Genomic DNA, 26,793 nt, shown 5'->3' on the forward strand with positions numbered 1-26,793 from the left:
AGCAGATAGCTCTCTACTCATAGTCATTCTTTTGGGGGCGCATCCTGGGGAAGCCTGAACCACAATCAACATCAGGCTCGCATTAGGGATAGAAAAAAGCCTATGCAACTGGCGCCACCAAGTGGCAAAGTCCAGCAACTGTCAGCATGCGCGCCGCCAGAAACCAGCCCTGAGCCGCGTTGGCTGCAGCCAAAATCGAGGTCCTTAAGATCATGCCTGACTAGGTCTGTGGTCCCCTGCAATGCTAAATCAGGTCAGTGAGCTTATTTGTGTCAAATAAATCAGCTGAACCAACTGGTGAGCTGCCTTAAGACTATTTGTCTTGGGTTAGCGCTAAGCACAGACTTCGGGCAAAAAACCCAGGCCGGTTTGGATGCCAGGGACGGATCCCAAGGAGCTGAAGGGCGGTCCAGATTCACACCCACCAGGAAGGTTTGTGCTCCGCATGGGGGAGGGGAGCTGCATGTGCCTATGGGAGACAGCACAGCTCCAAACAGAGGCTGTTAAGCAACTTTTAGGGACATCTTCACACTGAGGTCCCTGAATCTTTTTTAAAATCCACCGTGCGGATGAGGCTCTTGCTGATGGGGGTCGGTCACGCGCCTATTCAGAATTGATGTTGGTCCCTGGAGCCTTCCTTAGACCTTTTATTTTCTCATTTTAAAATTTTAAAGATTTATTTTTATCGCTATGGTGTTTTGTCTATATGTATGTAGCTTTATCGTTCGCATGCCGAGTGCACGTAAGGCAGAAGTGTTGGAACCCAGTGGACTTACAGACGGTTGTGAGCCACCATGTGGGTGCTGAGAATCAAACCCAGGTCCTTTGGAAGATCAACAAGTCCTCTCAATGGCTGAGTCATCACACCAGCACCATTTTTTATTCTTTTTATTGGTTCTTTGTGAACACAGACCTCCCAGTCCCACTCATCCCCCACCACCCCTGCCCTCCACCATGGCAACACCCCCCCCAACAGAGAAAAAAAAAAACCTCTTCGTGGAAGCAGTGTGTCACACAGTGTACCCACTTGTCCACTCTTCTTTGCTTGCAAATGTTCATTGCAATGAGTCATTGGTCTGGTACAAGGCCCCTCTGACTTCTGTTACTCTATCAATACTGGATGTTTGGACTCCTCTCAGATATGCTGTTGTTGCCCTGTGTCATGTGATCCTGTAGTCTGGATCTGTAGGACTGGCCCCTCCATGTACTCTAGCAGTTCATAGATGGAGTAGATGTTGGGGTTGGCCAATTCAAAGCCCTGGATCTGGGCCTGAGAAGTATCTGAGCTAGTCAGCCCACTGGCTCTCTTGCTCAGGGCTGACTCATCAGCAACCCCTGCAATCAGGGCCAGCTCTACCTTGCTGCCCAAGGGGGATGCAGAACCCACTTTCCTAAGCATTGCAGCTAGGTAGCCCTGTCCCACTTTCATGACCCTGGGCCAGATCTCCTGCCTGCCATAGATGGCAAGGGGTGAGGTTGTGGGAGGACAACTCTCCCTCAAGCAAGTTGCCACACCACAAGAAAAAGTTGCTGGACTAGCTCTCATGTTCACACACACCCTCGGGGCCAGTTCACCTGTGCCCCGGCCATCAGGGCCAGCTCTACTGTGCTGCCCAGGTAAGGTGCAGGGGCTGCAGGAGGAGGGTGCTGCAGCAGAGGAAGGGCAGGGCCAGCTCTCCTGCCCAACTCAGGTGGTGAGAGCAAAGAGAAGGGGATCCGTCCCTCATCCATGCCACCACAAGGAAGGTAGCGGCAGGGCCAGCTCTCCTATGCTCATACCCTTGGACCAACTCACCCACAACTCCCGCAATGGGGGGGGCCCACTCTCCCAAGTGCCACACCTGGCTAAAGGCAGGATCAGTTCTCCTACTCTCATATTCCCCTTACAGGGCCAGCTGTCCCATGATCAGGTGAAGAGTTCTGCACAGCCCTCAGACATCAATATGTCCCCGGGTAGCAGATCAGACCAGGGACACCTGCCTGGCCACTGGTGGTAGCAGAACTCTGCTACTGCAGGGTCACGGACCCAGACATGGCCCCTAGAGACAGCACAGGCCAGGATCCCACCATGTAACATCACTGGCTACTCACATCAGGCTGTTCCTTGCTACCCTTGAGTCTCCAGTTCTGCCTCTCTCTCTCTCTCTCTCTCTCTCTCTCTCTCTCTCTCTCTCTCTCTCTCTCTCTCTCCTCCACCACTCGCTCCCCTTAGTGGTGCCCAGGGTCTCTGAGGGTCTGGGATCATCTCAGGCTCCCTTTATCAGGGAGTGTTAGGCTTCTACTAATCAGATGTTCACAGGTCAGAACACTGAGCTTAGACAAAGCCTCTCTCCTCTCTGCCACCTACTGATGTACACACGAAACAGCAGATACTCCTGCAAGGCCTCTAGGGCAGGGATTTTTTTTATTCTTTTATACGTGCAATAGTGATTTTTGCAGAATCAACAATATGCCCAGTATTCTCGACTTCTCAGGATTTGGGGGACAACGCAGCCAGTCCCCAAAGATGCTGGATGCAGTTCAGCTCCGGCCTTGGAAAATGCCTGGAACCTATCTGTGAAAGACTTCTTTCCCCATTGGGTAAAATCAGAGGAAGAGAAAGGGTTAAGAACGCAGCCTGCCCCAAATACAGCAGGCGTAAAATAGCATAGAGTGGATTCCATTTTTATTTATGAACAAGTACAAAGTATACATTTAGATATAAACGGTGGCAGAGATTCCCGTAGCAGCTGTGGGTATCCTTTGAGATTAGGAACTGAAGGGTTCGATTTAATTTTGAAAGCTTGTGTTTTAGGGTTTCTACCAAGAGATGTCTAGAGAAGTCCTGCTTAGGAAATCTGACATGCCCTGGGCATCTTGGCTCAAGGCCACCGAGTACCTTGGTGCTTCATAAAGGGAATCTGCACTCGTATAGGTCTGTGCATCCCAGAGTTCACACTTAAGACAGGACCACAACAGCAGTCTCCACAGATGCAGGGCAGCAAGCCTGACAAGCAAACGGTACCCAAGGAAATCAGAGAAGGAAGACAAAGAGAACGTCCGTCCAGGTTTGAGCTAGCTCCGGGATGCCTCTGAGAGGAGTTGCTTTGAGGACAAGGGAGGTTCCAGTGGTTGGTGCCCCCCTCCCCTGTGGGGAATCCAGTCAACATCAAGCAATGGAGAGACAGGGCTCTGGTCATGTTTACCTCCCTGCTGGGATCTCCCGATGGTCAAAGCCAGGATGTGGGACCAACAAATGCGTTAGCGATCACTCTCATTGACAAGGACAATGAGAAGCTAAAGCCAGAAAGGCAAGTTTATCTAAGTTCATGGATGCCTGGACTCCTGGGAGGTGGGTCAGGATGCTGTTCACAGACTCCAGACCACTCACTGTTCTAATTATACTGTACACAACTGCGCATGCACCACACACACACACACACACACACACACACACAGACCCACAGACCCACACACGGCCGATTCATGGGACATGACTGGGGCAATGCATACGCTGTTATCGTCAGAATCATCACCATTAATTGAGAAAATATTTTATTAATCTTTAAAAAAACAATTTTGTGTTTCAGGCAGGTCTCTGTACGGAACCCAAGCTGTCCTTGGACTTGGATTCACCTGCCCAGCCTTCCGAGTGCCAGAAATTGAACCACGTGCCACCGTGCTACTGATACAGCTATTGGTTTGTGTGGATTAACTCACGGTGAGCTGAACCCCACCGCGTTTTGACTGACCACTTATTTTAGTCTCTTTCTTCCTATTGCTTACTACAGAACGTTTTGAAATGAAGCCTGAAAGAATTACCTTTCTTGCTGCCCTTTCTCCCCACCCCTTTCTTTTGCTTCTGGGTTGCGGGGGGTGGGGGGGTGTGTGTCTCTGTACCCCAGGCTAGCTCAAATTCTCTATCTTCCACCCTCAGCCTCCTGGAATTCAAACCTCAGCCCAGCCTCTTCCCGATTAACTTTCCCTCCTACAACACTCACAGCACTGGGTTCACATCCCCAAACCTATCTTTCTAATTAAGTTAGGGCAGTGGTTTGTAACTTGGGGGTAGCCTCTCCCTGACCCTCAGGAGCCATTTGGCAGTGTCCTGAAATACTATCTTCACAGCTGGAATTGGGAATATACCACTTGTCTCTGATGGGTTGGGAGGCCACGATAATCCTCCTTTCCCTGGCCCACAGTGGCTAGTATAGTCACACCACGGATGCTGGCAGTGCTGAGTTTAACTCAGCCCAAGTCTAGGTCACCACTGTGCCCAAGGCTGAACCAAGAACTCCCAGCACTGAGTGCTGACTTCTTTACTTCCCCACCCTGGAGAAATACCATGCTAAAGTGCTGATTAAATTATGCGGTGATCCCCACAGGACATGCTCGCATAACAGCACGTTCCTGCCTCAAGGCCCTGTGCGACGTGTGCTTGGTGAGCTCACCATCCACCCAGCTGAAACCTGTCTGCAGAATGAGCTAGAAGTTTGCAACCTATCAGTGGCTTGGTGTCATGGACAGCCCGGTACTAGACCACCGCCATACTTAAGGAGGTAGGAATGCGTGCGTGTGCCTGAATACACAAACACCTCACACGCGTGTTTGTCCTGCCCTGTGTGGATGTCACATGGGCCTGCAGATAACAAGGTGGTGTTTCCACGGGGGAAGCACACTTCTTTTTTGGTTGGTTGGTTTTCCCCTGGAAGGTCAGAGGAAGAAGGAAGTAGCTGGTCCTTAGCTCTAGGCTCTGGATTTTTTTTTTTTTTTTAGTTTTAGGTGATTATTTTACCCATAGTGTTAGGTCCCAAAGACAAAACAAGCAAGCCTACCTCAGGACAAGTGGCTAGCTATGGTGCTTGTTAGCCTGCTAATGTACACACTGGCCTCCAGGATTCCCTGGTCACTACTACCTACGGCTCCTCTCACCCAGCCCTGCCCTGGCCTCCAGATTCCCTTCCCCCAGCTTCTTATCTCTTTAGAACTCTGCCATTTTGGCCATGAGCTCTTGACCCGCCCCCCCCGCCCCGCCCAACTGTTTTGTCTGTCTGTCTGTCTCTTTCTCTCTCTCAGTCATGCTTGCCCACTGCTCTTTCCCTGTCCTCTGGGCTCTTACAGTTGCCCCCTTCATATCTACAATACCTTCTCTCAGCCGTATCTTGGAGCGCTCATGGCCTAGTGCTCTTCCACCCCGCTAACCCTCGACCGCAAACCCTTGCCTAGTAGCTTCCCAGGGGCTGCCCACACTGGCCTCTCAGGAGGTAGAGTCTCACTCGGGACACCTCAGGGCACATTCACAGGTAAACACCTGACTCCATGTTCTAAATGAAAAGCCCACGACTCAAAGGTCACACTGTTGAGAAGCAGTGGTTCCAGGCTCCAGCCACACTCCAGTCCTGGCTGTGAGAAGCGGCCAGCTCATGATTTACCTGCAAAGCCCAAAGCCGGGAAGAACCGGACCCAGAATCCCCACACCACTTCCTGCAAAGGCTCTCGGTCAGCCTTCTGGGTGTGTTAAGGGCTCCATCACTGCCCTAAAGGACCTCCTCTACTTCAGCAAGAACGTGGGAGTTTACCCTTCTGTGGCCAGGCAGGGTTGGGGAGCTACATTCTTCTCCTGTAACAGTTTCAAGACTCTCTTGCTATTATGTTTCTTCTCTCCAAGGTTACAAGTGTGGTATCCCAGCAAGAAGCCCAATGAATGCGCATTCAGACAGGAGAGAAGGGCTTCAGACCCGCAGCCCCTCGCACTTAATAACAGTAACCGTCCTTCCTAGGCGGAGGATGCTCTCCCCCTGCTCTTCCCCGGAGCCCCCCTAGACATCGTGTGATTCACTTGTGTCCTGTACACGAAACCACAGCCTCTGATTCTAGGAACCCCATCAAGGGAGCTCAAGAACAACCCTTCGAGGGAGGTGAGTGGGGGGCCCTACCCTGGCCAGTGCCACGTTTGTCTGAGATGCTGAGAATTTCTGAAGATAGGCACCTCTGTGCACGCGCACGCGCCCCTACTTGATTAAAGCACAAAACCACATTCCACAGCCGCAGCAAATTTGAAAGTGACATTTGTGTTGCTGACTTCTTGTGGATCTAGATGACAACTCTGCCCTCTCCTGTCTGGGACTATGGAAGGTCATCCGTTCTTCGGAGAAACGGTGTGGAGGTGATTCTGCACTAGAGGAATGGGGTGGATTCAGGATGAGCTCCTGTGTGGGTTTGATCATTGTGTCTCGGCTGCCACCCGTCTTCTAACCCACAGAGTGAAACACAAGCAGACCAGATTCTTGATCACAACAATGCAGACTGTGAACTCACCCACATACACAACGTGTCTTTCTGGTGCCAGGGCAGGGACAGCTGGCAACCGGGCATGTCTGTTCATACTAAACCTGTGTCAACACTCTGAAAATGAACTCAAGGGAGAGGCCAACCAACGCCACGGCTGACCAAGGGTGGACTCTTCCCAGGGGAGGAGAGTCAGGAGTTCAAGGCTGGTGTCAAACACATACCACACGTTGGAACATGCCAGAACATTCCAGTATGTGCCAGAACGTGCAGGATCACCCAGTTCTTTTGTGAAGTTTGAGTCAACACACCGAGAAGTCCAGGGCAAACAGAAAAGAATCACTGGGATCTAACACTAGACATCGATTCCCTGGCCAGGGCCGTGGCTCCGTAACAGTGAGTTTGCCAATCGTACACAAAGTCCTGGGCTCGAGCCCGGCATGGCAAGACAAAACAAGAGAGCAACCGCCCGTCAGTCTGTCCTTCCGTAGAGCTGAGAGAATACAATTCCGACGCGAACAGCAAGAGGAAGCAGGAGGGAGCTGGGGGAAATTCCATCCTGGAGGTAAACACAGCAGTGAGACAAGGTTCCCCGAAGCCACGGATAGGAAACCTTGAGACTCACAGTAGATCCCAGGTCAACCTGAACCAAAACCACACAACACCATGGCCCATTGTAAGGGTCGGCAAAAGGTCTGGGGAGGAAATGTGTGCTAATGGGATAAAACAGGATGGCGGTGTCTTGACCTTAGGCTTAAAACCTCCGTTTCAGTTACTATGGACACAGACCTGCCTTGGGAAGCTCTCTAGACTGCAGCTCGCACATTCATCTCCCGCTGATGGGGGATGTGAAGCTGGCCTTGGCTGGAGTAAGACCTGAGGCTTTTCCTTATAAACGCCATCGGGGGCAGAGAGCAGCCAAGAGTGAGCGGATGCTGCACTCATTCATGCAGACACTCGCCAGTCCCTACTGGCTTCTGTGACAGACAAGGGAAAGGCTCCCCAGCCCGAGGCTGAGGAGAAACAGTGACGGCCAACTCCACTGGGAGAGTCAGCCAGGGATTCATCTACCATTTTAGTCTGTGAGCCCACCAAGGCAGCTCTACACAGGCTCAGCGTGGTCCGGAACCTCCCAGGCTTTAGGCACCCTTGAAGGTTGGGAATGTGGATACAAGGCTTACTGGTCAGACGTTAAAACAGAACCAGAACTGAGTGCACACACCCACACTCCCGGAGCACACATGCACTTGGGACGACGCTCAGGAACCGAGGGCTACAGTCACCTCCTCCACTGTACTCCTCTGGAAAGGCAAAGGTGTCCTGCACAAAACACAGCGCCTTCCTCCACTCTGAAATCAATAAATAACTACAGCACAGGACCAAAACAGAGGCGAGCACCGGCCTCTGAATAGCAGTCCCAGGGCCCTGCGAGGTGCCAGGACCTGGTCCAGCATGCTCTACAGAACGGCTCTGTCCATCTGCTCCAGCGGTCAGTGAGGGAGCCGGAGACACTCAAAGCCACAGACATGGCCAAGGCTAAGGATCCTTGTGTGGTTTTCTCCTTCATTACCCACTGGACCGGACTGGTTCTGGGTGTGTCTCTCCGTCAGGCCTCACGCAGGGAAGAGTTCAGGCGGGCTCTCTCCGTAGCAGTACTTGGCTATGGGGTCACGGTACGTGTTCTCATGCTGCACGCTCTGTTGGTGAGGGGAGACAGGAGCATGTTAGAGGGGGTCAGCTGCAGTGACAGCCACACCGTCCCCGCCCGACCTCTAGCGCTCCTAGAAGGTTTCAAGGGACTTTCTAGCGTGAAGTAGGATGGTGATATCCCTGTACCATTTCTTCTGTCCACTGAGGAGCTTCTGAACAACCTGGGCATCCTGAGACTACTCAATCCATCGGAAACAGGGCCTAGGGATGTGGTGTAGTGGGCAGAGTGCTTGCTTAATATGCATGAAGTCTTAGGTTTGATCCATAGAACCTTGTAAAATTGGGTGGAATATTCCATCCCAGAATATTCTCAGCAGCACAGTGGGCATGAGACCAACCTGACTACGTGAGACACCCCCGCTACCCCGTTTCAAACAACAAAACATGGGCAGGTGAGATGGCCAGGGGCTAACACAGTGCTTGCTCCCAAGCCTGAGGGTCTCAGCTCCACCCCCAGAACCCAGAGGAGGATGAGAAGTGAACTGTATGAGTTGTCCTCCGACCTCCGCGTGCATGTGGTGGCGTGCCCCACCCCCAATAGTAAATATGGAAAAAACAAACAAACAAACAAAATAAATCTGAAACAGACAGAGATACGGTGGAACAGTGGGATCGGCCTCTGACCACGGAGTCAGACAGACCCAGTCCCTGGTGAGGAGTCCTGACATAAATGGCAGTCACGCACTAGGGGCCTGTACACAAGCCAAGCATCCTTCCCAAGAGCTCTGGCACAGCAAATGAAGTTGAGCCCAGACAATGCCCTACCCCCAACCCCGATGGTAGATTTTTTTTTCCCAGTAATTTCTTGTCATACAAGCGATTTGAGGCTTTGGCTTGTCTACAGCTCATTAATTAGCCTCTACCAACACACCATATTAATTCCACTTAAGAGACTCGCAGCCCAGGCTCTGGGCACTCGAACCAAGTGGCCATTGAGAACTCTATTTGCACACAAGGAAGTGACTTCCAGCTGCAGGAACCAAGTCAGGAGGAGCCAGAGAATCAGCTCCTTTTTCTGCCCACTCACCTGAGTGGCCCCCCGTCGAGACCAGGGGGGGTTTCACATTCTCTGAGCTCCCTCTACCTTGACCCAGGATGTTCTCAGGTAAACCAGAGATGAGAAAGTGGATAAACAAACAAAGCCTGAACGTATACTAGAGGAGTGTGCAAGAGACGTGTGGTTGTCTGAGAAAGGGCGATGACGAGTCCCTACCCACAATGACTGGGAACTCGGGGAGATAAGATGGCTTAGCATGGAAAGGTGCTTGCCGCCAAAGCTAGCAACCTGAGCTTGGCCCTCAGGATCCACACGGTGTAGGGAGAGAACGGACTCTCACAAGCTGTCCTCTGACTTGCAGATATATCCACCTCCTAGCCCCCTGGATCCTGCCTCCTCTCAATGACTGGCACTGGACCTGACTATCTCACCCTGACACAGCCGAACGTGTCCGTGAAGCCACCCAGAGGGATCGGCTGGAGTTCTCCAGCTCTGGCTGGCTCCCTTTTGTATCCCCTGCACCACCTCTGACCTGGGATGAGGTCCTGCATTTGGCCAAGCAGAGCTCGAAGTGGTCCTCAACTGCCATGAAGAGGTTCTGGAAGGCCACGGCTGCCCGGTTGAGGAAGCGCTCCAGGAGAAGTTGCTATGGAAACAAGGCATTCAGTACTGATAGTAACTCCAGGCCAGGCCAGCACACTGGGAGGGCAAGGAGCAGCCCAGGCTCTCTCACTCACCAGATACCTGGCTAGCAGTAGCACTGACCTTTCTGCAAAGGGACCATCAAGTGTGTGTGTGTGCGCGCGCGCGTGTGCGTGTGTGTGTGTTGGGGGGATAGGGCGGTAAAGACCAGCTCCTCTCTGAGGAGAGGCCACTGCACCTACACAACACTGCCCGTAAAGTACACAGAAGACAAGGGAGGGGAAGCGGGAGCCGGCAGGTACCTTGCTGGGCTGCAGACAGCAGGAGACACAGTACTCGTAGGCTTCGCAGCAGCCATTGGCCAGGCACCCATTACAGCAGTACTGCTTCGCGCTGGGGACACTGACATCGCAACAGCCGTTCGCCAGCAGGTCCTTCCTCTCGCAGACATAGCCTGAAAGCCAGGGACAAAGCTCAGAGAAACTAGCCACCTGTGCTCCCTCTGAGGATGAAGAATTGCACAGGAAGAAGGCAGACAGGAGCCATCCCATGCACCAGGACCAGATGTGGAAGTCACATGTCTAGGGCTGGCTTCGCCTGAGCAGAGGATGATGGGAAGTTGGACTCCTCAGTCATCACCATGTTACCATGGCTCAATCGCTTTCTAGTCTACCGCTGAAGTGTGAGCTCATCGCCAGGCTAAGTCATGCCCATGCAGCTGGGTCGTGGAATCTTTTACCTGGGCCTCTTTAAAAAAAGTCCAAGGCAGGAAGCGAGGCGCCCATTCACAGAGACGAGTGCTTTGCGGATTTAGAAAGCAAGCACACCGCTTTTGACGGTTTATTGCTGTTGTGGGAATTTGAAGGGAGTGTTAAAATAGGAGGCCACAGTCGACCTTCCTAACTCTGCTTCCAGTGTCTATACACAAACGGGGAGACACGACCACCCCCTAGAATTAGGGATGTTCTCGAATCCTCAGAAAAGAGAAAAACGTACTTCGCTCTACCACTGAGAAACCGCATCACGCAGATGTGTGCATCCAGCGCCAGTCAGGCCTCCTCACTGGGGCTACTTTATGCTCAGAGCTTCTAGGTAGAGCTCTCCACACCATTTGAGGAGTAGAAAAGAAACATCTCTAAGTCTATGAGGGCCACCACCTAACCTCGAACACGTCCCCAGTGGCCATTTAGACCCTCGGGTATGTGTGAAGAGCCTCAGGTGTTGCGGGGTACGGGGGGTGGGAGGTATGTGTGGACCCTCAGGTGTATGCAGGGGCCCTCAGGTGTGTGCAGGGGCCCTCTGGTGTGTATGGGGGGCCCCTCGGGTGTGTGCAGGGGCCCTCAGGTGTGCAGCAGCTGTTCCCCGCCAGCCAGTCTGAGCGCCCAGCTCTGTCCTCAGAGAACGAGGCTGGTGGAGGAGAACTTGTTTTTAGAACTGCTCTGGAAAACAAGGTCTGTGTGGGAGCTGGCAGAACGCTGACAATCAGGGACACTAGAGGGCCCTCAATACTTGGGAGACCAGGAGATCCAGTCCCCTCAGAGGGAGCCGGTGGCTTCTGTTGTTTCTGCTACTGCATCTCAGGGGTGAGGAGACGCGCATTCTCACGTCCTGGTAAACACTTCCCTCATGCAAGTTTCTAATGGAATTCCCAGAGAGTCAGTGAGTTCCTCAGGACTCTACCCTGGGTGATAGCAGCACTACAACTCCATCTGTGTCAAGCACATGATAACACCGTGCACCCCAATGTCTCCTGCGGACGCCACCATCTGTGTCAAGCACATGATAACACCGTGCACCCCAATGTCACCTGCAGATGCCACCATCTGGGTCAAGCACATAACACCGTGCACCCCAATGTCGCCTGCGGACGCCACCTGTCCTTTCTTTTGGGGAAGCTGTGAGTTAACATCTCAGGCCTTCTCCTACCATTGCCAACTCCCAGCTCTTGGTCTTGAACTCTGGTACTCACCTCTCCATGATCAGGCCTAATTTCTGGGGAGAGCAAGCTTGCCCAGGCCTGTCCCCATGTATCATGAATCACGCAAAAGTAACCTTTTACTTTTTGAAGTCATTCTTACTTTTAATTACATGTGTATGCACGTGTGAGTGCAGATTCCTGCAGAGGTCAGAAGAGGGCCTCGGATCCCCAGGAGCTGAAGTTACAGGCAGTTTAGGGAGCTAGCTGCCTTCCCTGGATGCTGGGACTCAAAACCAGGTCCTCTTGAAAGAGCAGTCAGTGCTCTTGGTCACTCACCCATTTCTCCCACCCTTTATTTTTAGCTGATGAACACACACACACACACACACACACACACACACACACACACACACACACACACAAACCATACATAGGAATAGGTCATCATGATGTTTCAATACCCATATACACCAGGCAGTACAACACCTGGGAGAGATGGGCACATCTCTATGAGTTCAAGGCCAGCCTGGTCTACAGGGGGAGCTCCAGGACAGCCAGGGCTGCACAGGGAAAACTGTGGTGCTTATCGGCTCTGAGGATGTTATTTTCACCAAGTCCTGGGAGACTAAGGCAGACAAATGTGTTGGTCTTGCCTGGGAAATTAACTTCCAGCTTTTGAAAAGTTTGTGACTCTAATTGGCTATCTTGTTTAACACTGCTGTTACCCTAGCAACGCGGAGGCATCTCATTGATAAACAGCATCAACCGTCACACGTTTTCTTCATTAAACCACTTTCCCCATATTTGTAAAGGTGAAGGAAATAAAACCTGTCACCCCTGTGGGATTTTTTTATTGATTAAAAGACCGAGTGTTGGCTTTTTTTTTTTTTAATAACTGAAGGATTGTGTGAGTCTTTGACCTGAATTAACCATTTGTAGCTGTGACAAAAGAAAAGGACAAACTGCTACCTAATACTAAAACTTCCTGTTTTCTGAGTCTATAGACACTGCACTGCGGGCCCCAGGTCCACCTGTCAGCTGACTGCATTTTCTTGGGAAGCGGCAGTCCTGTGCTCAAATAAAGGATACTTACACACACAGAGACACACATACATACACAGGCACACACACACACCACACAAACACACATGCACACACACACCACCACCACCAACAATTAGACAAGAAGAGGAACCCCATGCCTAAGCCTGGTAGGCAGTGGCCTGGGACTGAGGCCAAGGCTGGCTCTGTACGCAGAGGGAACGGCTCGGAGTCTGGGTGCTCAGCCAAGCCTCCCCGATGCTGCAGGGAGCCTGGGATGGAGAGGAGTATGGAAGACGGACACCGGCATCCCTGGAGACCAGCAAGAAGGAAGGCTACCAAACCCAGAGTGCAGGGAGGGAGGCTTACCCAGCTCGTCGGTGATGAGGTGTTTCCCTTGAACGGAGTTCCGGCACTGGTTGCTGGGTCGGCTGCTGTTGCCTAGGTTAAACTGCACCTTCCAAGGGATGGGCTGTTCCCGGTCTTGAACCTGGAGGAGGTTCCGGTCTCTTACGGCCCTCTCTTCCTGTAATGAGACCACAGGGTGAGAGGAGGGTTCAGGTGCTTTCCCTGCAATCTTACCTGCCCTCAAGGGGTGTATACCTCCATCCCTCTACCCTCGCCCCAACCCTCCAGCACAGGCTTCTGACCCAGAAGTAGACAAATGATTCAACGGAATTCTGGGGGGGAAAAAAAAAAAAAATATATATATATATATATATATATATATATATATATATATATATATATATATATGTATCTGCCAGCAAGTTAAGTTTTTTAGATACATACAACATGGAACAGAACGCAAAGCCCGGGTGCTATTACAACCAGGAGGAAACTAATTCTAATCACCTCAAGCTATCACCTGATCCTTCTAGACCAGGAGACCTCAGCCGCATGGGGCGGTCGTCCTTATGACTGCTTCTAGATGCTGTTCTGCCTACACAGCCCTTTGCTGAGCCAAGCCAGGAGAAGAGTGGCCCCTGGGTGAGAGCCTGGATCCCTTCTCTTGGACCAGAACCACACCACTGAGCTAGGAGGAGGCAGCCCAGCTAAAGAAACACAAGGCAGCCACCTTTGGAAGCTTGCAGCCATGAATGTGTAACAAAAGAACCTTAAAAGACCCTTTCCTGCTGCCTTGTTTCATGTTTTAAAACCCAGCTCCTTATCCTGTAGTTCAGGCTTGCCTGGAACTCACTGTGATCCTCCTGCCTCAACCTCCTAAAATGGCCTATTGGTTTTGGAGGTTTTAAGGCTGGATCTCCCTGTGCTGCCCCAAATGGCCTCCAGGTCCTCCTGCAACAGCCTGCCCAGTGCTGGGACTGTGGGATTATGGTGAGCACCGCCATGCCTGCTATCTTGATGGCTTTGTTTTAAGCGTCACCAATGTTGCCCTGTGACTAAGGAGACCCTGCACATCTGATGGCGACACAGACGGGTTCTTTGTAATCACTGTGGGAAGGCAATCCGGGAAGTTGGCGACTTTGAAGATGCACACACCTTGCTCTAGAAAACGCTTTACTGTGTGCCGCCCTCTCAGAAATCGCACGCCGGGGTGTCCCGTAGCTCTGTTTCAATGGTAGGAAAAAAAAAAAAAAACCAAAACAAAAACAAAAAAAAAAAAAAAAAAAATCCCAGAAACCAAACACCACAGAAATGTCTGACTAAACGCTATCGGGGACACTCTACCATCACAGCTAAGTTCTCATGACACCTCCCCGCCCTCCATCTTCTTACACCTCTTCCACTCCGGGCCCTGTGTGCTCTAGACACGTTTCCACGACCCTGGGTATTCGGGTATATATAATACGTATACACAGGGCTGGAGAGAGGGCTCATGGGTTAGAAGCACTGCCTGCTCTTCTGGAGGATCCAAGTTTGGTTCCCAGAGCTGGCAATGTATGGCGTACAACCATCTGTAACTCAGGCTCCGCGTTCCTCTGGCCTCTGTGGGCAACTGCCCTCCTGTGCACAAACCCACACACAGACACGCATGCACACACACAATTTACAGCGCAAAAAGTTATTTAACAATTATCCTTACCCTTGGAATGACCTTACTTTTCATTTTATATGAAAACACACTTGCGGTTAATAGGAAGAGCTAAATGTCTTGGAGAAACTATGCCTTCCTTGCAGCTTTCCTGCTAAGCTTTCATTATCATCCCCAAAGAAAAGGTTTACTTAAAAAAACAAAACAAAACAGTGCTTATCCACAGGAAATCCAGAAATCCCAAAGCTTAAATAAAAGCTCATTTGTTTTTTGCATGTTTACCTTTGACTTCTGACCTCTGACCTAGCGTATGCCATCATCATAGGTTGCTCTGGACACTAATTGGCTAGCAGAGCATTTCCAAGGACCCAGCTTATCTAGATAATCACAGCGTCATGGATCCATCATGCTAACGTACCATCGTTAAGTAAGCACGGCCTCCACAGGCTAGCAATGCTCGAAGGATGACCCTACAGTTCAGTGTGGGGCTCTGAGAAAGCCCTGTCAATCACCTGCAGACGGAAGTGCCAGGCAGTGCCTAACCTCCCCAAGGTCTGACGAAGCCTCTGAGGTATCACCAGCACTTTAACAGGTGGCCTCTCTCCTACCCCAAGCCTATCAGGACTGGGCCCCGCTTCTTCAGTTTGCTCGGTGTAAAACAGTCTCTTTGAGGTGGCTTTCCTGCGGCCTGCCTTTCCTCTTTGTTTCTTTTAAAGGGTATGGATAGCTGCCACGGGACAGAACAGGGCAGGTGACAACTCAGTAGCTGTTACCTCAGTTACAGAAAGAGAGGGGCTGAGTGCAAGAACCATGGGAGACAGGGACGCCCTTAGGAGCAGCCTGTCGCTCAGAGGCAGGCCCTTAGCTGAGGCCCCGAGGGATCTCCGCCATAGGACCCCAGTCCTGGTGAAGAGAAGGGCAGTTCTCCAGCACCTGAACTTGTCAAACGTGAATATTCGAAACCTCGCCATGGGTATTGTGTGGCTAAATCACGGCTGTGCTGTACTTCTGGAGGAAGGACGGAAGGGTCCCAGCGGGTTACTGGACTTCCCTAAAGAGTTCCCTCTGGGCTGTCTCATCTTCAAGCATTTCACCAAGTATATGATTTTCTTCATTCAAGATCCACTGAAAGGTGGGCATGGCAGCACACATCAGTACTCAAAGAGGCAGAGGCAGGCGAATCTGTGGGTTCAAAGCCAGCCTGGTCTGTCTACACAGAGATGACGCAGGACAGCCAGGGCTAAAATGAGAAACCCCGTCTCAAATAACAATGAAAAAGCCCATTCGAAGGGGATTTTCACAAAGTGCCACGGACACTTTAGCTAAGTGCTCCAATGGGCTGCTGACAAAGGCTTGTGTGTGAATCAGAGCCACCCGACCCCCAGGATGTTAGGTGTCCATAGATGCTGCAGGAAAGATGGGAGCAGGAGTAGGCAGAGGCACAAGAGAATGCTCTCTGTAAACAGTTGCAGAGCCTGCACATGTCCGTTAGCTAACGGACATGGCTTCTCCTCAGGCTTTCAAAGGGTTAATTAATTAAGAAGTGTGCTGTATAGGGTTTTGGGTTTTTTGTTTTTTAATTTATCTTATGTATGTGAGTACACTGTCCCTATCTTCAGACACAGCAGAAGAGGGCGTTGGATCCCATTACAGATGGTTGTGAGCCACCATGTGGTTGTTGGGATTTGAACTCAGGACCTCTGGAAGAGCAGCTAGCACTCTTAGCCACAGAGCCACTTCTCCAGCCCCCAGAGAGCTTGTAAAGATGGGGAAATACTTGTCCATTAAGCAAGGAGACTGCACACCTCAAGTGTGAGAAGTGAAAACACTCAGATGAAACAAGAGGAAGAAATGACACCCAAATATCCCAGTGACCCTTCTGCAGGTGACCCCTGTGCCCACACTATGTCATGCCTTGCAAATGTCGCAGAATTCAAGTCTTTTTGGTAAGCAGTTTAAGGTGGAGGGGATAACACAGGGCAGTTCTCTGCACTTTATACAATGCCTGCGTGGTGGTTTGAGTCAGAATGGATCCCATAGGTTCATGCATTTGAATACATGTACTTGGTCCCCATTTGGTGGAACTGTTTGGGAAGGATTAGGAGGTGTGGCCTTGTTGGAGGAGGTGTGTCACTGGGGTGGGGGCTCTGAGGTTTCAAAAGCCCAAGTTAGCTCTCTCTGCCTAGTGGTTTGGATCAAGATGTGAACTCTCTGCTTCTGCTCCAGCACTCTGCCTGACTGCCTGCTGCTACGATGGTCACATGACTGCCTGCTGTCACCCTCCCTGCCGTGACGGTCATGGACTCTTAACTCTCTGAAACTCTAAGCCCCAACCAACCAACCTCTAAGCTGCCCTGCCCTGTGTATAATCACAGAAACAGAAAAGCAACACAGACAACCTCAGACAGTCTGCATAGGTAACCTCTTTCCAGCAGAACTCACCAGCCTACCCTCCCTCCCTCCCACTCCTGCAGCAGATGGCAGGCACCCAGGGAGCAGACTTGAGTGCCCACTCTGCCTCCATCCCCATGCACCACTCACCGTCCCCAACACTCTCCCCCGATGGCATCCTCTCTACACTCCCATCTCTAACAATTTAAATTATCCCCTAAAGCATTAATTAGGGTAAAAACCAAAGAAAAGAGACATCCCAGGATCCAAGGCAACGGTTCAGCAGTTGTCTGGGCAGAGGCTTGAGAAGCCTCAGAGATGCAGAGCCAAGGAGCCCGGGGGACCTGTGTGTAGCACAGTCTCCTCTCCATGTGGGAAGAGCAGCTCTTTTCCTAGTCTGCCCAGTCCGTTCCTCTTACCACCTCCACTTCAGAAATGAGAGAGGAAGGACCAGGCCGGGTGAGACCAGCAGGGCACCCAGCTGCAGGGTGGCAGGTGGCAGTCAGCCAGGCAGGAAACCAAGTCAGGATGGGACTGACTCACGATGGCAGAGCCCAGAGGAGGGCCTGTGTGAGAATGGTCCAAGCCAATGAGGACCCACAGTGAGAGCTTGTGTCTACAGATGGAGAACCAGAACAAATCAAGATTTAATCCATTAAAAAGTGGTAATAATGAACTCTTGACATATTAACAATTGTTTTTTTGTTTGGTTTTGGTTAGAGATTTTTTTTTTAAGTATTTATATGCTGGTAGGTACGAGAGTGGCAGGGCTATAGAGTGAGACACCAACACACACACACACACACACACACACACAATACACATACATACTATACACATACACATGCACATGCACACACCACATGCATACATACACATACACACACATATGCACATACACACATACATACATGCATGTATACAATAGACACATATACACACATACATGCACACATACAATAGACACACACCACATATACACATACATACATACACATGCACACACCACATACATACATACACATACACATAAAATGCACATACACACATACATACATGCACATATACAATAGACACACACCACATACACACATACATACATACACATGCACACACCACATACATACACACACATACACATAAAAATGCACATATACACATACATACATGCACACATACAATAGACACACACCACATACACATGCACACACCACATACATACACACATACACATAAAAATGCACATACACACATACATACATGTACACATACAATAGACACACACCACATACATACATACATACACATGCACACACCACATACATACACACATACACACATGCACACATAATAGACATATATACACACACCACATACACACACTTACACATACACACAGAGTGACAGAGTGATGAGCCACAGATGGCTTAGTACCATCTCAGGTCAGATTTGTGTTCAATCTGCTATGTGGACGGGAGCTGGGCGGGAGTTAGCCCCCATGAGTGTATGTGCAGATGGAAGGGAGAGGCTGTGACAGTTCTGCCTACATCCATAGGTGGTTCTTATCCCATACCCAACCTAAGTCCTATACCAAATCTTGATAAATGCCTTTCTTACGAGTTTATCACAATGTGACCATGGGAAAGCAGCCATGAGGATCCTCAGAGCTCTCGACTTCTGGCCCAGCAGTACACTCTTACATAGCAATACATCCTAGTTCTGTGCCAGTGAGTTATGAAAACACGTCCACACCAAACCTCCTAAGTGGGTTCTTTGCCAAAAGATGGAACCCCAATGTCCATGAGTGAGATGAGTGGCCTAATGTGACAGCTGCTTACAAGGGAACCCTGGGTCATGAGGTAACACAGGTGGATCTAGAAAGGTCACAGCATTCAGAGAGATCGCACTGTAAGATTCCATCTAATATGGGGGTTGGGGATTTAGCTCAGTGGTAGAGCGCTTGCCTAGCAAGTGCAAGGCCCTGGGTTCGGTCCCCAGCTCTGAAAAAAAAGAAAAAAAAAAAAGATTCCATCTAATATGAAGAGGGCAGAAGACGGCTTGGGAGGTAAAGCCTTTGATGCCCAGAACCTACTGGGCTGCTGAGATGGCTTGGCGGGTGAAGGTGCTTGCCACCAACCCGGACAACCTAAGTTCAATCCTGGAGGACCGACATGATGGAAACGAAGGACTCCCCAAAACTGTCCCCTGACCTCATGCACTCTTTCCTTCCCCGCAATACTACACACAACACACTCACACAAAATAAATACAAATGAGACACATTTTCAAACAGGAAGGAGATTGGAGATTGTTTAGGGCCGAGGGGAAGGACAAGTCAACGAAGGTGCCCTCACCCGTGACTGTGGTAACAGCTACCTCACTGTGACCTTACTAAAGTCACTGGGATACACACTCAGGTGAGCGGCTGCTTTGGAAGGTGAATTGTATGCCAACGTGCACACAAGGGCTCTGAGCGTGGCCCACCCACGTCCAAGTGTTCAGTAATGTCCTGCTCTGTGAGGAGAGCCTCGCAGATCTGCCAAACGGTGACATACTTCTGTCACATTAGATACCACATTTGTTCACATCACAGCTGACGGAAGTTAACAAGCTGAGGGGAGGAAACAGTCTCCAAACGTCTGATTTTTCCCTCAAATTGCATTTTATCTCTGGCAGTGGAGAATGTCAGTTGTCTCTGAGGAAGCAGATTCTCTCCCGTGTCTTTTTTGTTTTTTTTTTTTTTAAAGATTTATTTATTTATTTTATGTATATGAACACACTGTTGCTGTCTTTAGACGCATTAGAAGAGGGCATCGGATCCCATCACAGATGGTTGTGAGCCATCATGTGGGTGCTGGGAATTGAACTCAGGACCTCTGGAAGAACAGTCAGTGCTCTTAACCTCTGAGCCATTTCTCCAGCCCCAAAATGTCTGCAATCCTTGGCTCATGGACACTTTGGTATTTTATTAAATTTTTTTTTTTTTAAATATAGCTCTGCTGTATATACGTCCACAGACTAGAAGGCGGCAACAGATCCCCTTAGATAGTTGTAAGTCACCACGTGTGGTTGTGAGTCATCATGTGGTTTCTGGGAATCGAACTCAGGACCTCTGGAAGAGCAGTGAGTGCTCTTAACTGCTGAGCCATTTCTCTAACCTCCTCTCCCAAGTCTTATAAACAAACCATTTACCATTCATTCTTCTAGGTGAGAAGAGGGGTAGCAAAGGGGCTGGATAGTTTAGCTTGTAACTCAAATGTCAGCCAGAGTTCAGTATGCAGAAAGCAAGACAGGCTGCCTAGCTCCCACCTCAGCACAGAGCAGACAAGAGCTTTCAATCAGTCATTTCCCCTGCCTCCTTCTCAGCGAGCTAGCCAGCCGCTGTACCTGTCCAGGAATCAGGAAACAATCTGCTCTAGGGCAAATGCTACGGCTCATGGCCTAGTGTGCTGAGAGCACGTTCCACCATGAACAGTTAACACTGGGGCAGGGGTCACCGCAGCTGAACACAGCCAACATGGTTTAAGTGTTATTTCAAACCTAATTCAGTCCTCACTGAATCCCTGAACCGGGCTCTCCTGGGGAGTGCAGACCACACTCTAGAAACTGACTGGGTAGGTTACGCTCAAAAGCCCCAGGAGGTTAACACAGTACACAGTTCTTGTCTGTGCCACCAGTGTCCCACAGTGAGCAGAGACAGTGCTACAGGGTGGGAACAACATATGCACCTAGACCAGACGCCAAACCCCCAACACCCCAACACACACACACACACACACACACATCTTACATCTTTTTGGAACTCATGATGCAGACTGGGATCTGTGAGTCACTGTGTAGACCCACTCTGATCTGCATGCCTCACCCTCCTAAGAGCTGGGACCAAAGGTGAGCGGCTTCCACTCCCAGCAAGATCCCATCTTTAAAAAAACGTCACACAGGATGCTGGCTGACGTCTGTCACCTTGTCACAAAAGAAGAACCTCAGTTTAGAAATCCCAGCTGGCCTGGATCACATTTACAACCCACACCTCCTCAAAGAAGTCGAATTCCTAACCACACCCAGGTCCTAGGAAAAGGACACCCAACGGAGAAGTAGATCAGCCACAGGACCTGAAGAAGAGACAGAGGAGCAATCAGCCTGCGGCTTCACTTCACAAACACCAGGGAAAGCAACACAGGAAGAAGGCAGTCTGAAACCAAAGCAACCCAAGAGCCTACAAGACTGCCCCAAGAGCTGCACAGGGGAGTGCTCCAAGAGCTGCACAGGAGAGTGCTCCAAGAGCTGGAGACAGGAGAGTGCTCCAAGAGCTGGAGACAGGAGAGTGCTCCAAGAGCTGCACAGGAGACTGCTCCAAGAGCTGCAGACAGGGGAGTGCCCCAAGAGCTGCACAGGAGACTGCTCCAAGAGCTGCAGACAGGGGAGTGCCCCAAGAGCTGCACACAGGGGAGTGCCCCAAGAGCTGGAGACAGGAGAGTGCTCCAAGAGTTGCACAGGGGAGTGCTCCTAGAGCCTCACAGGGGAATGCTCCAAGAGCTGCAGACAGGGGAGTGCTCCTACAGCCTCACAGGGGAGTGCTCCAAGAGCTGCACACAGGGGAGTGCTCCAAGAGCTGCACACAGGGGAGTGCTCCAAGAGCTGCACAGGGGAGTGCTCCAAGAGCTGCACAGGGGAGTGCTCCAAGAGCTGCACAGGGGAGTGCTCCAAGAGCTGCAGACAGGAGAGTGCTCCAAGAGCTGCACAGGGGAGTGCTCCAAGAGCTGCAGACAGGAGAGTGCTCCAAGAGCTGGAGACAGGAGAGTGCTCCAAGAGCTGCAGACAGGAGAGTGCTCCAAGAGCTGCAGACAGGAGAGTGCTCCAAGAGCTGCAGACAGGAGAGTGCTCCAAGAGTTGCACAGGGGAGTGCTCCTAGAGCCTCACAGGGGAATGCTCCAAGAGCTGCACAGGGGAGTGCTCCAAGAGCTGCACAGGGGAGTGCTCCAAGAGCCTAACAGCTGAGTGCTCCTACAGCCTCACAGGGGAGTGCTCCAAGAGTCAATATCTGAGTGCTCCAAGAGCCTCACAGGGGAATGCGCCAAGAACCAGCATTGAAACACAGGTAGCAGCTGTTCTCCATACCCTAGGGCAAGAGCAGGGGCTGACAGTATAGGGCTGGCTAGGGTATGTGGAAGCATGGCTTCCATTCTTTTAGAGGCGCCACTTCATAACCTGACAGCACACCCCACCAAGCAATTCTAAGACCTCTATTTCACAGGTGAATGTCAGGTGGACAGCATGCGACAGCCCCAGGACCAGCAGAGTTGTGTGTAGTTACCTGACTGTCTACCCCCAATCCCAGAATCAATGCTAAGCTCTTCATACCCAAGACGACATCAGCGGAGCAGTAACATCACAGACTGAGAAGTGGGGTGTCTCCTACACAACCAGAATTCTGTGAGACCATGGGGTGGAGTTCCCCAGGAATGGACTGGTACCCTTGAGAGGGGCTGAAGGGATCAGGGTACATTTTCCACTGTGTGAGAATAAAGGAGGCCGGGGGGACCGCCACATGCAGAATCAGTTGGAATCCCAGTCTGGGACCTCCCAGCTGCCAAGGTGCAACTGTGGTGTTCAGGCCACCAGAGTCCACGGTGGTGCTTCAGTAGCACTAAGAGCCCAAGTTCTTCTCAACCTCATGGGACTTGATCTCGCACAGGTTCTCCACATGTCCAGAGAGTTTAATCATCTACTGGCCAAAGGCCCCATCATTGACACACAGGTCTGCAACGCTAATCAGTGCTTCTGGCTTCAAAGGAAACAGATAAAACAAACAAACAGAGGTTTCATAATATAGACCCTCATATAGTTTTAAATTTCAAGCAAAAAGAGAAAAAAAGAAAAAGAAAGCAAGGTGCTTAACCCTAGCACTCAGGCAGATCTCTGAGTTCAAGACCAGCCTGGTCTATAGAGTGAGTTCCAGAACAGCTGGGACTACGCAGAGAAACCCTATTTCAGGGGGTTGGGGGAGGGGATACCTATACCTAACCTCACCGCAGACACACGTACACGCCAAGTAATTAAAATGTGGCTGCAGGAAAGGTCACCAGGTAGGCAGCATCTGAGCCAAGATGATAAAAAAAAGGAATAGGAGAAAAGTCAAGTCACCTCAACCAAGACTCACTTGAGCCAACATCTGGTCCCCAGGAAATGCCTACAGGACGGGGTTGGAGAAGAAGGCTGGAGTGTCCGACCAAGACACACAGGTCTCTGTCCTCAAAAACATGTTGAACAAGAGGGTGAGGTGACACAGACAAGCAAACACACAAACAGGAAATGCTGGGTTGGTAATTACCACCAAGGCAAGTGGCCAGATGGTGGGCAGGACACTGCACTACAGTGGGGCACCCGGCATGGCCCGAGACACTATGGTCAGCTAGACCCAAAATAACCAAAAGCAGTTCAGTCACACAGACAACTCAGATGAGCTCTCTTCGCTGAAGCAAGGAATTACACATTTGGGAAGGTCTGTGGTGGAAACCCTGTCTAGACTATCACCCTGCCGCTGTCCAGAGAACAGACTATGAGACAAATGGGAAGCAGACTGGCGGGGCTACAGCACCGGTCCAGGGAACAGATGAGAGTGTCTAGCCCCTGAAGGGGTGGCAGAAATAATTCAGGCAAATAAGTAAGTACGGCACATTGCAGAGCCAGAATTTTGAGGCCAGGAGTGACAGGAAGAAATGAATGGCCTAACTGTGTGACTGGGGATGATGTCACTTAGTGAGATACTGAGGTACAAAGCTGGCAGAGGAGAGTCAAGAGCTCTGTTCCAGGTGGGTGCAGTGGAGACAATGAACAGAATTTGGGAAAGCCAGACAGGATTACATGGTCACATCTGGACCAGAGAGTAAGGCCCTCCGTTAATAAAAACGGATACACTATGATAGGTTAAAAACAGAGAACGAACCAGTGAAACTGGATCAAAGGAGGCATGGGAGCAGGGAAAAGAAGAGAGGCAGGTGGCCTACAGAATGCAACTCAAATTTGGTTTCTAGGCAAATGCTGGGAACTATTTCCCACTAAAGTGGGATGCCAGGACTCTAGGAACTCTCAACCAGGACAAAAGGGAAAGGAAAGGTCGAGAAATTAAAAAAAAAAAAAAAATCCACCCAACCAAGTTGTGCCCAAAAAGGGGAACCTCCAAGAGCCTGTTGGGTCACCCGGGTGGACAGGCAGAGAGCCCTTGTTCACTTCCTGGGCTAGCCATCTCTACCTCCTGCCCACCTGTCCATCAAGAGGCCTGGGACTGTGCAAAGCAGAGAACGTGCCACAGGAGGGTGTACGGGTCTGAGAACCCACTCGGCCTACCAGCCAGATGCGGCAAGGGGGAGGAAAGGTACAAAGACCTGCAGGGTGATGCCTCCCTTTGCCGCCTTCGATGCAAAGGTGACTAGGAGGTTAGAATCAGGAGGATCGCACAGAGGGAGGAGGACTAGAGAGTTGGGGACTAGAGAGCTAGAGGGAGGACCAAAGGATCGGAGGGAGGAGTGGTGGATGATCCAGGGGCTGAAAGGAAGAAGCTCAGAGGCTCAGAGGGAGGAATGAATGGCTGCACATCAGGAGGACTACAAGGTGGAAGAGTGAAGAGAGGGCATCAGAGGACAGAGGATCGAGGGAGGGAGCAAGTGTGAGGATTTAAGATCAAGGAGGAGAGGTTGGGAAAGGACGGAGGGTGAGAGGGCAGAGAACAGAGCACGGAAGGGAGGAAGGCAGAGAATCCGAGGGGGGAGGAGTGGAGGATAGAGGGAGCGAGAAAAGGGGAAAAGGGCAGAGGAGGACGATGCAGCGGAGGGAGAAGAGCTGAAGAAGGATTTTAGATCAGAGGAAAGAGGATGGGGAGGAGGACATAGTATTTAAGGGAGGAGGGCTGGAGGAAGAAGAAGGACCAGAAGGACGGAAGTCCTGAGCGCAGTCGCTTACCTGCTTGAAGGTACTGCTAAGGAAGTAAACCAGCGAGAGCCCGAAAACCAGGGCGAGCACCCAGCGCTTGCGCAGGAGCCGGCGCCACAGCAGCGCCGCGAGGTTCAGCATCCCGGCAGGGCGCAGGCGCAGAGACGACCCCGCGGCATGACCCCTAGTACGCTCCCAGCACTGCTTTACCTTTCCGCAGCAAGCGCGCCGGCCACGTGATCCATCGCACGCCCCACCCTGTCCAGTGACGCCACCGCCAGGCCCCTGCATGCCTCCTTGCCATTGGTTTTGCAGGAGCCACGGCCTTCCATTGGCTAAATACGAGGCAGAGGCGGGCCGTCTCGGGCCAGAGGCAGGCCTCACTGTGCCTGGGTCCTAGCGCCGACCATATTCTCTGTGGCTGAACCGGCCGGAAGTCACGTGCCGCCCTGGTCACGCCAGTGATTGGCTGGGCTGGATTAGCTGAGGCCGTGATTGCCGAAGTGTCTGGCAGGTAAAAGAAGGCGATGCTCGCCCACCGCTACCCTGTGGCCCTGCGAGCCAGGCCACTAAGGCGCTTCCCTGTACGGTCTAGGGACGCCGCTCGAGCCCAAGCGTCCTGCAGGGACGGTGTGGCTTCCTAGGGAGAGGCAGGGTGTGTGGGACCGAGACGGTCCATTCATTCATTCCGTAGCATCCATCCTGTGTGCTCCAGAATTCGATATGAGAGTAGTTGTACCGCCTGCTTGCCACAGAATCGTGGGCATTTAATTTATGATGCTTTGACAAGTTTGTAGATGGAAACTTGGGGATACCGTGTTTTATTTTCCCCGAGGATAAAGAATAGTGGGGCCACCCAGAGAATCAAGTCAGATTGCAAATTCTTGAGACATGTTACAGGATGACATTTCCTTTCTTTATGAAAATGGCAGGGCTGAGGGTGTAGCTCGGTGATAGAGGGCTTGCCTGAATATGAAGATGATACCAAGGAGTCTTTTCCCAGCTAATTTAACCTTGCAGAAAAGACAGGCGCCTTAGCTGGTGGCTTCCTAGGTTGGTGGTCCCGAGAAGGCTGTGCAGAATTAAAAGACCCTTCCGCACCCACTTGTGCTGGCTTGGATTAGGAGATGGATCTCTCTCTGTAGGGAAAACATGCCAGGAAACTGAGCTTTTTCGTGGAAGCATATTCCTTATTTCTTTAAAGATTTTTAAAAAGAAAATTATGTGTGAATGTGGGCTTGTGCGTGGGAGTGTAGTTACCTCCCGAGGCCAGTAGAGGGAGTCAGATCACTCAGAGCTGGAGGTACAGGTAGTTAGGAGCTGCCCTTGTGGGTGCTCGGAACTGGACTTCTAACCAAGCAGTAGCCACGCGGAACCTCTCTCATGGCCCTGTCCTTTCTTTTTTTTTTTTTTTTTTTTTTTTTTTATTGATGTGGGAGGTAGGACAAGGTGTAGGGATCTGTAGCTGGGGAAACTGAAGGTGGTTTAATCTCTGTACAAACGTTCACCTTCCATCTCTGCAATATTGGGGTGGAGGGCAAACCAGACACAGGATCTCTCACCGCTCTTATTAAACAAACCTGCATGCCAAGGACTGGTAAGTACTGTGAGGAAAGCAGCTCAGATCCAACAAGAAATCCAAGAGAAGGGAAGGAAAGCCTCTGGAAGGAGGTACCATTAGCATCAAAGGAGGTAGTGTCTAATCCTTGGCTGGAAAAGAATTTCCTGGGAAGGAACAGCAGGTACAAAGGTCCGGAGGCAGGAACTCCTAACTTTAGAATGTCCCCAGGTAACTCAACAGAGTCAAGGCTGTAAACAGGTCATGATGTCTTGGGCATGACCTGGAGGCCTCCAACAACTCTGATTTTTATTCTGGCTTCCCTGAGAAGCCAGTAGAAGTTC

General features: G+C 51.0%; 1 protein-coding gene and 1 non-coding gene across 2 annotated transcripts; both read right to left on the bottom strand.

Annotated features, from left to right (window-relative positions):
• Positions 1 to 2,266: 2,266 nt before the first annotated feature.
• Positions 2,267 to 2,396, bottom strand: LOC116886007. Its single transcript, XR_004386078.1, has one exon. It is a non-coding gene; the product is annotated as a small nucleolar RNA SNORA17 (small nucleolar RNA).
• A 4,131-nt stretch (positions 2,397 to 6,527) lies between these two features.
• C16H12orf49 (chromosome 16 C12orf49 homolog) lies at positions 6,528 to 25,124 on the bottom strand. Its single transcript, XM_032886804.1, has 5 exons — positions 24,922 to 25,124; positions 12,945 to 13,101; positions 9,919 to 10,070; positions 9,507 to 9,620; positions 6,528 to 7,964 (listed from the first exon to the last, which is right to left on the bottom strand). The coding sequence occupies exons 1-5, from the start codon at positions 25,030 to 25,032 to the stop codon at positions 7,881 to 7,883; spliced, it is 618 nt and encodes a 205-aa protein (XP_032742695.1). The 5' UTR covers positions 25,033 to 25,124; the 3' UTR covers positions 6,528 to 7,880.
• Between the last annotated feature and the right edge of the window lie 1,669 nt (positions 25,125 to 26,793).

Source organism: Rattus rattus, chromosome 16 (genome assembly GCF_011064425.1).
Source record: "Rattus rattus isolate New Zealand chromosome 16, Rrattus_CSIRO_v1, whole genome shotgun sequence".
Taxonomy (NCBI): domain Eukaryota; kingdom Metazoa; phylum Chordata; class Mammalia; order Rodentia; family Muridae; genus Rattus; species Rattus rattus.

Bases quoted from the DNA above. Each gene is read 5' to 3' on its own strand.
- C16H12orf49 (XM_032886804.1), bottom strand. From the start codon at position 25,032: ATGCTGAACCTCGCGGCGCTGCTGTGGCGCCGGCTCCTGCGCAAGCGC. The intron at 13,102-24,921 runs GTAAGCGACTGC...GTCTCATTACAG, and splicing joins TTAGCAGTACCTTCAAGCAG to GAAGAGAGGGCCGTAAGAGA. The intron at 10,071-12,944 runs GTAAGCCTCCCT...CCTGGCTTTCAG, and splicing joins CCTCATCACCGACGAGCTGG to GCTATGTCTGCGAGAGGAAG.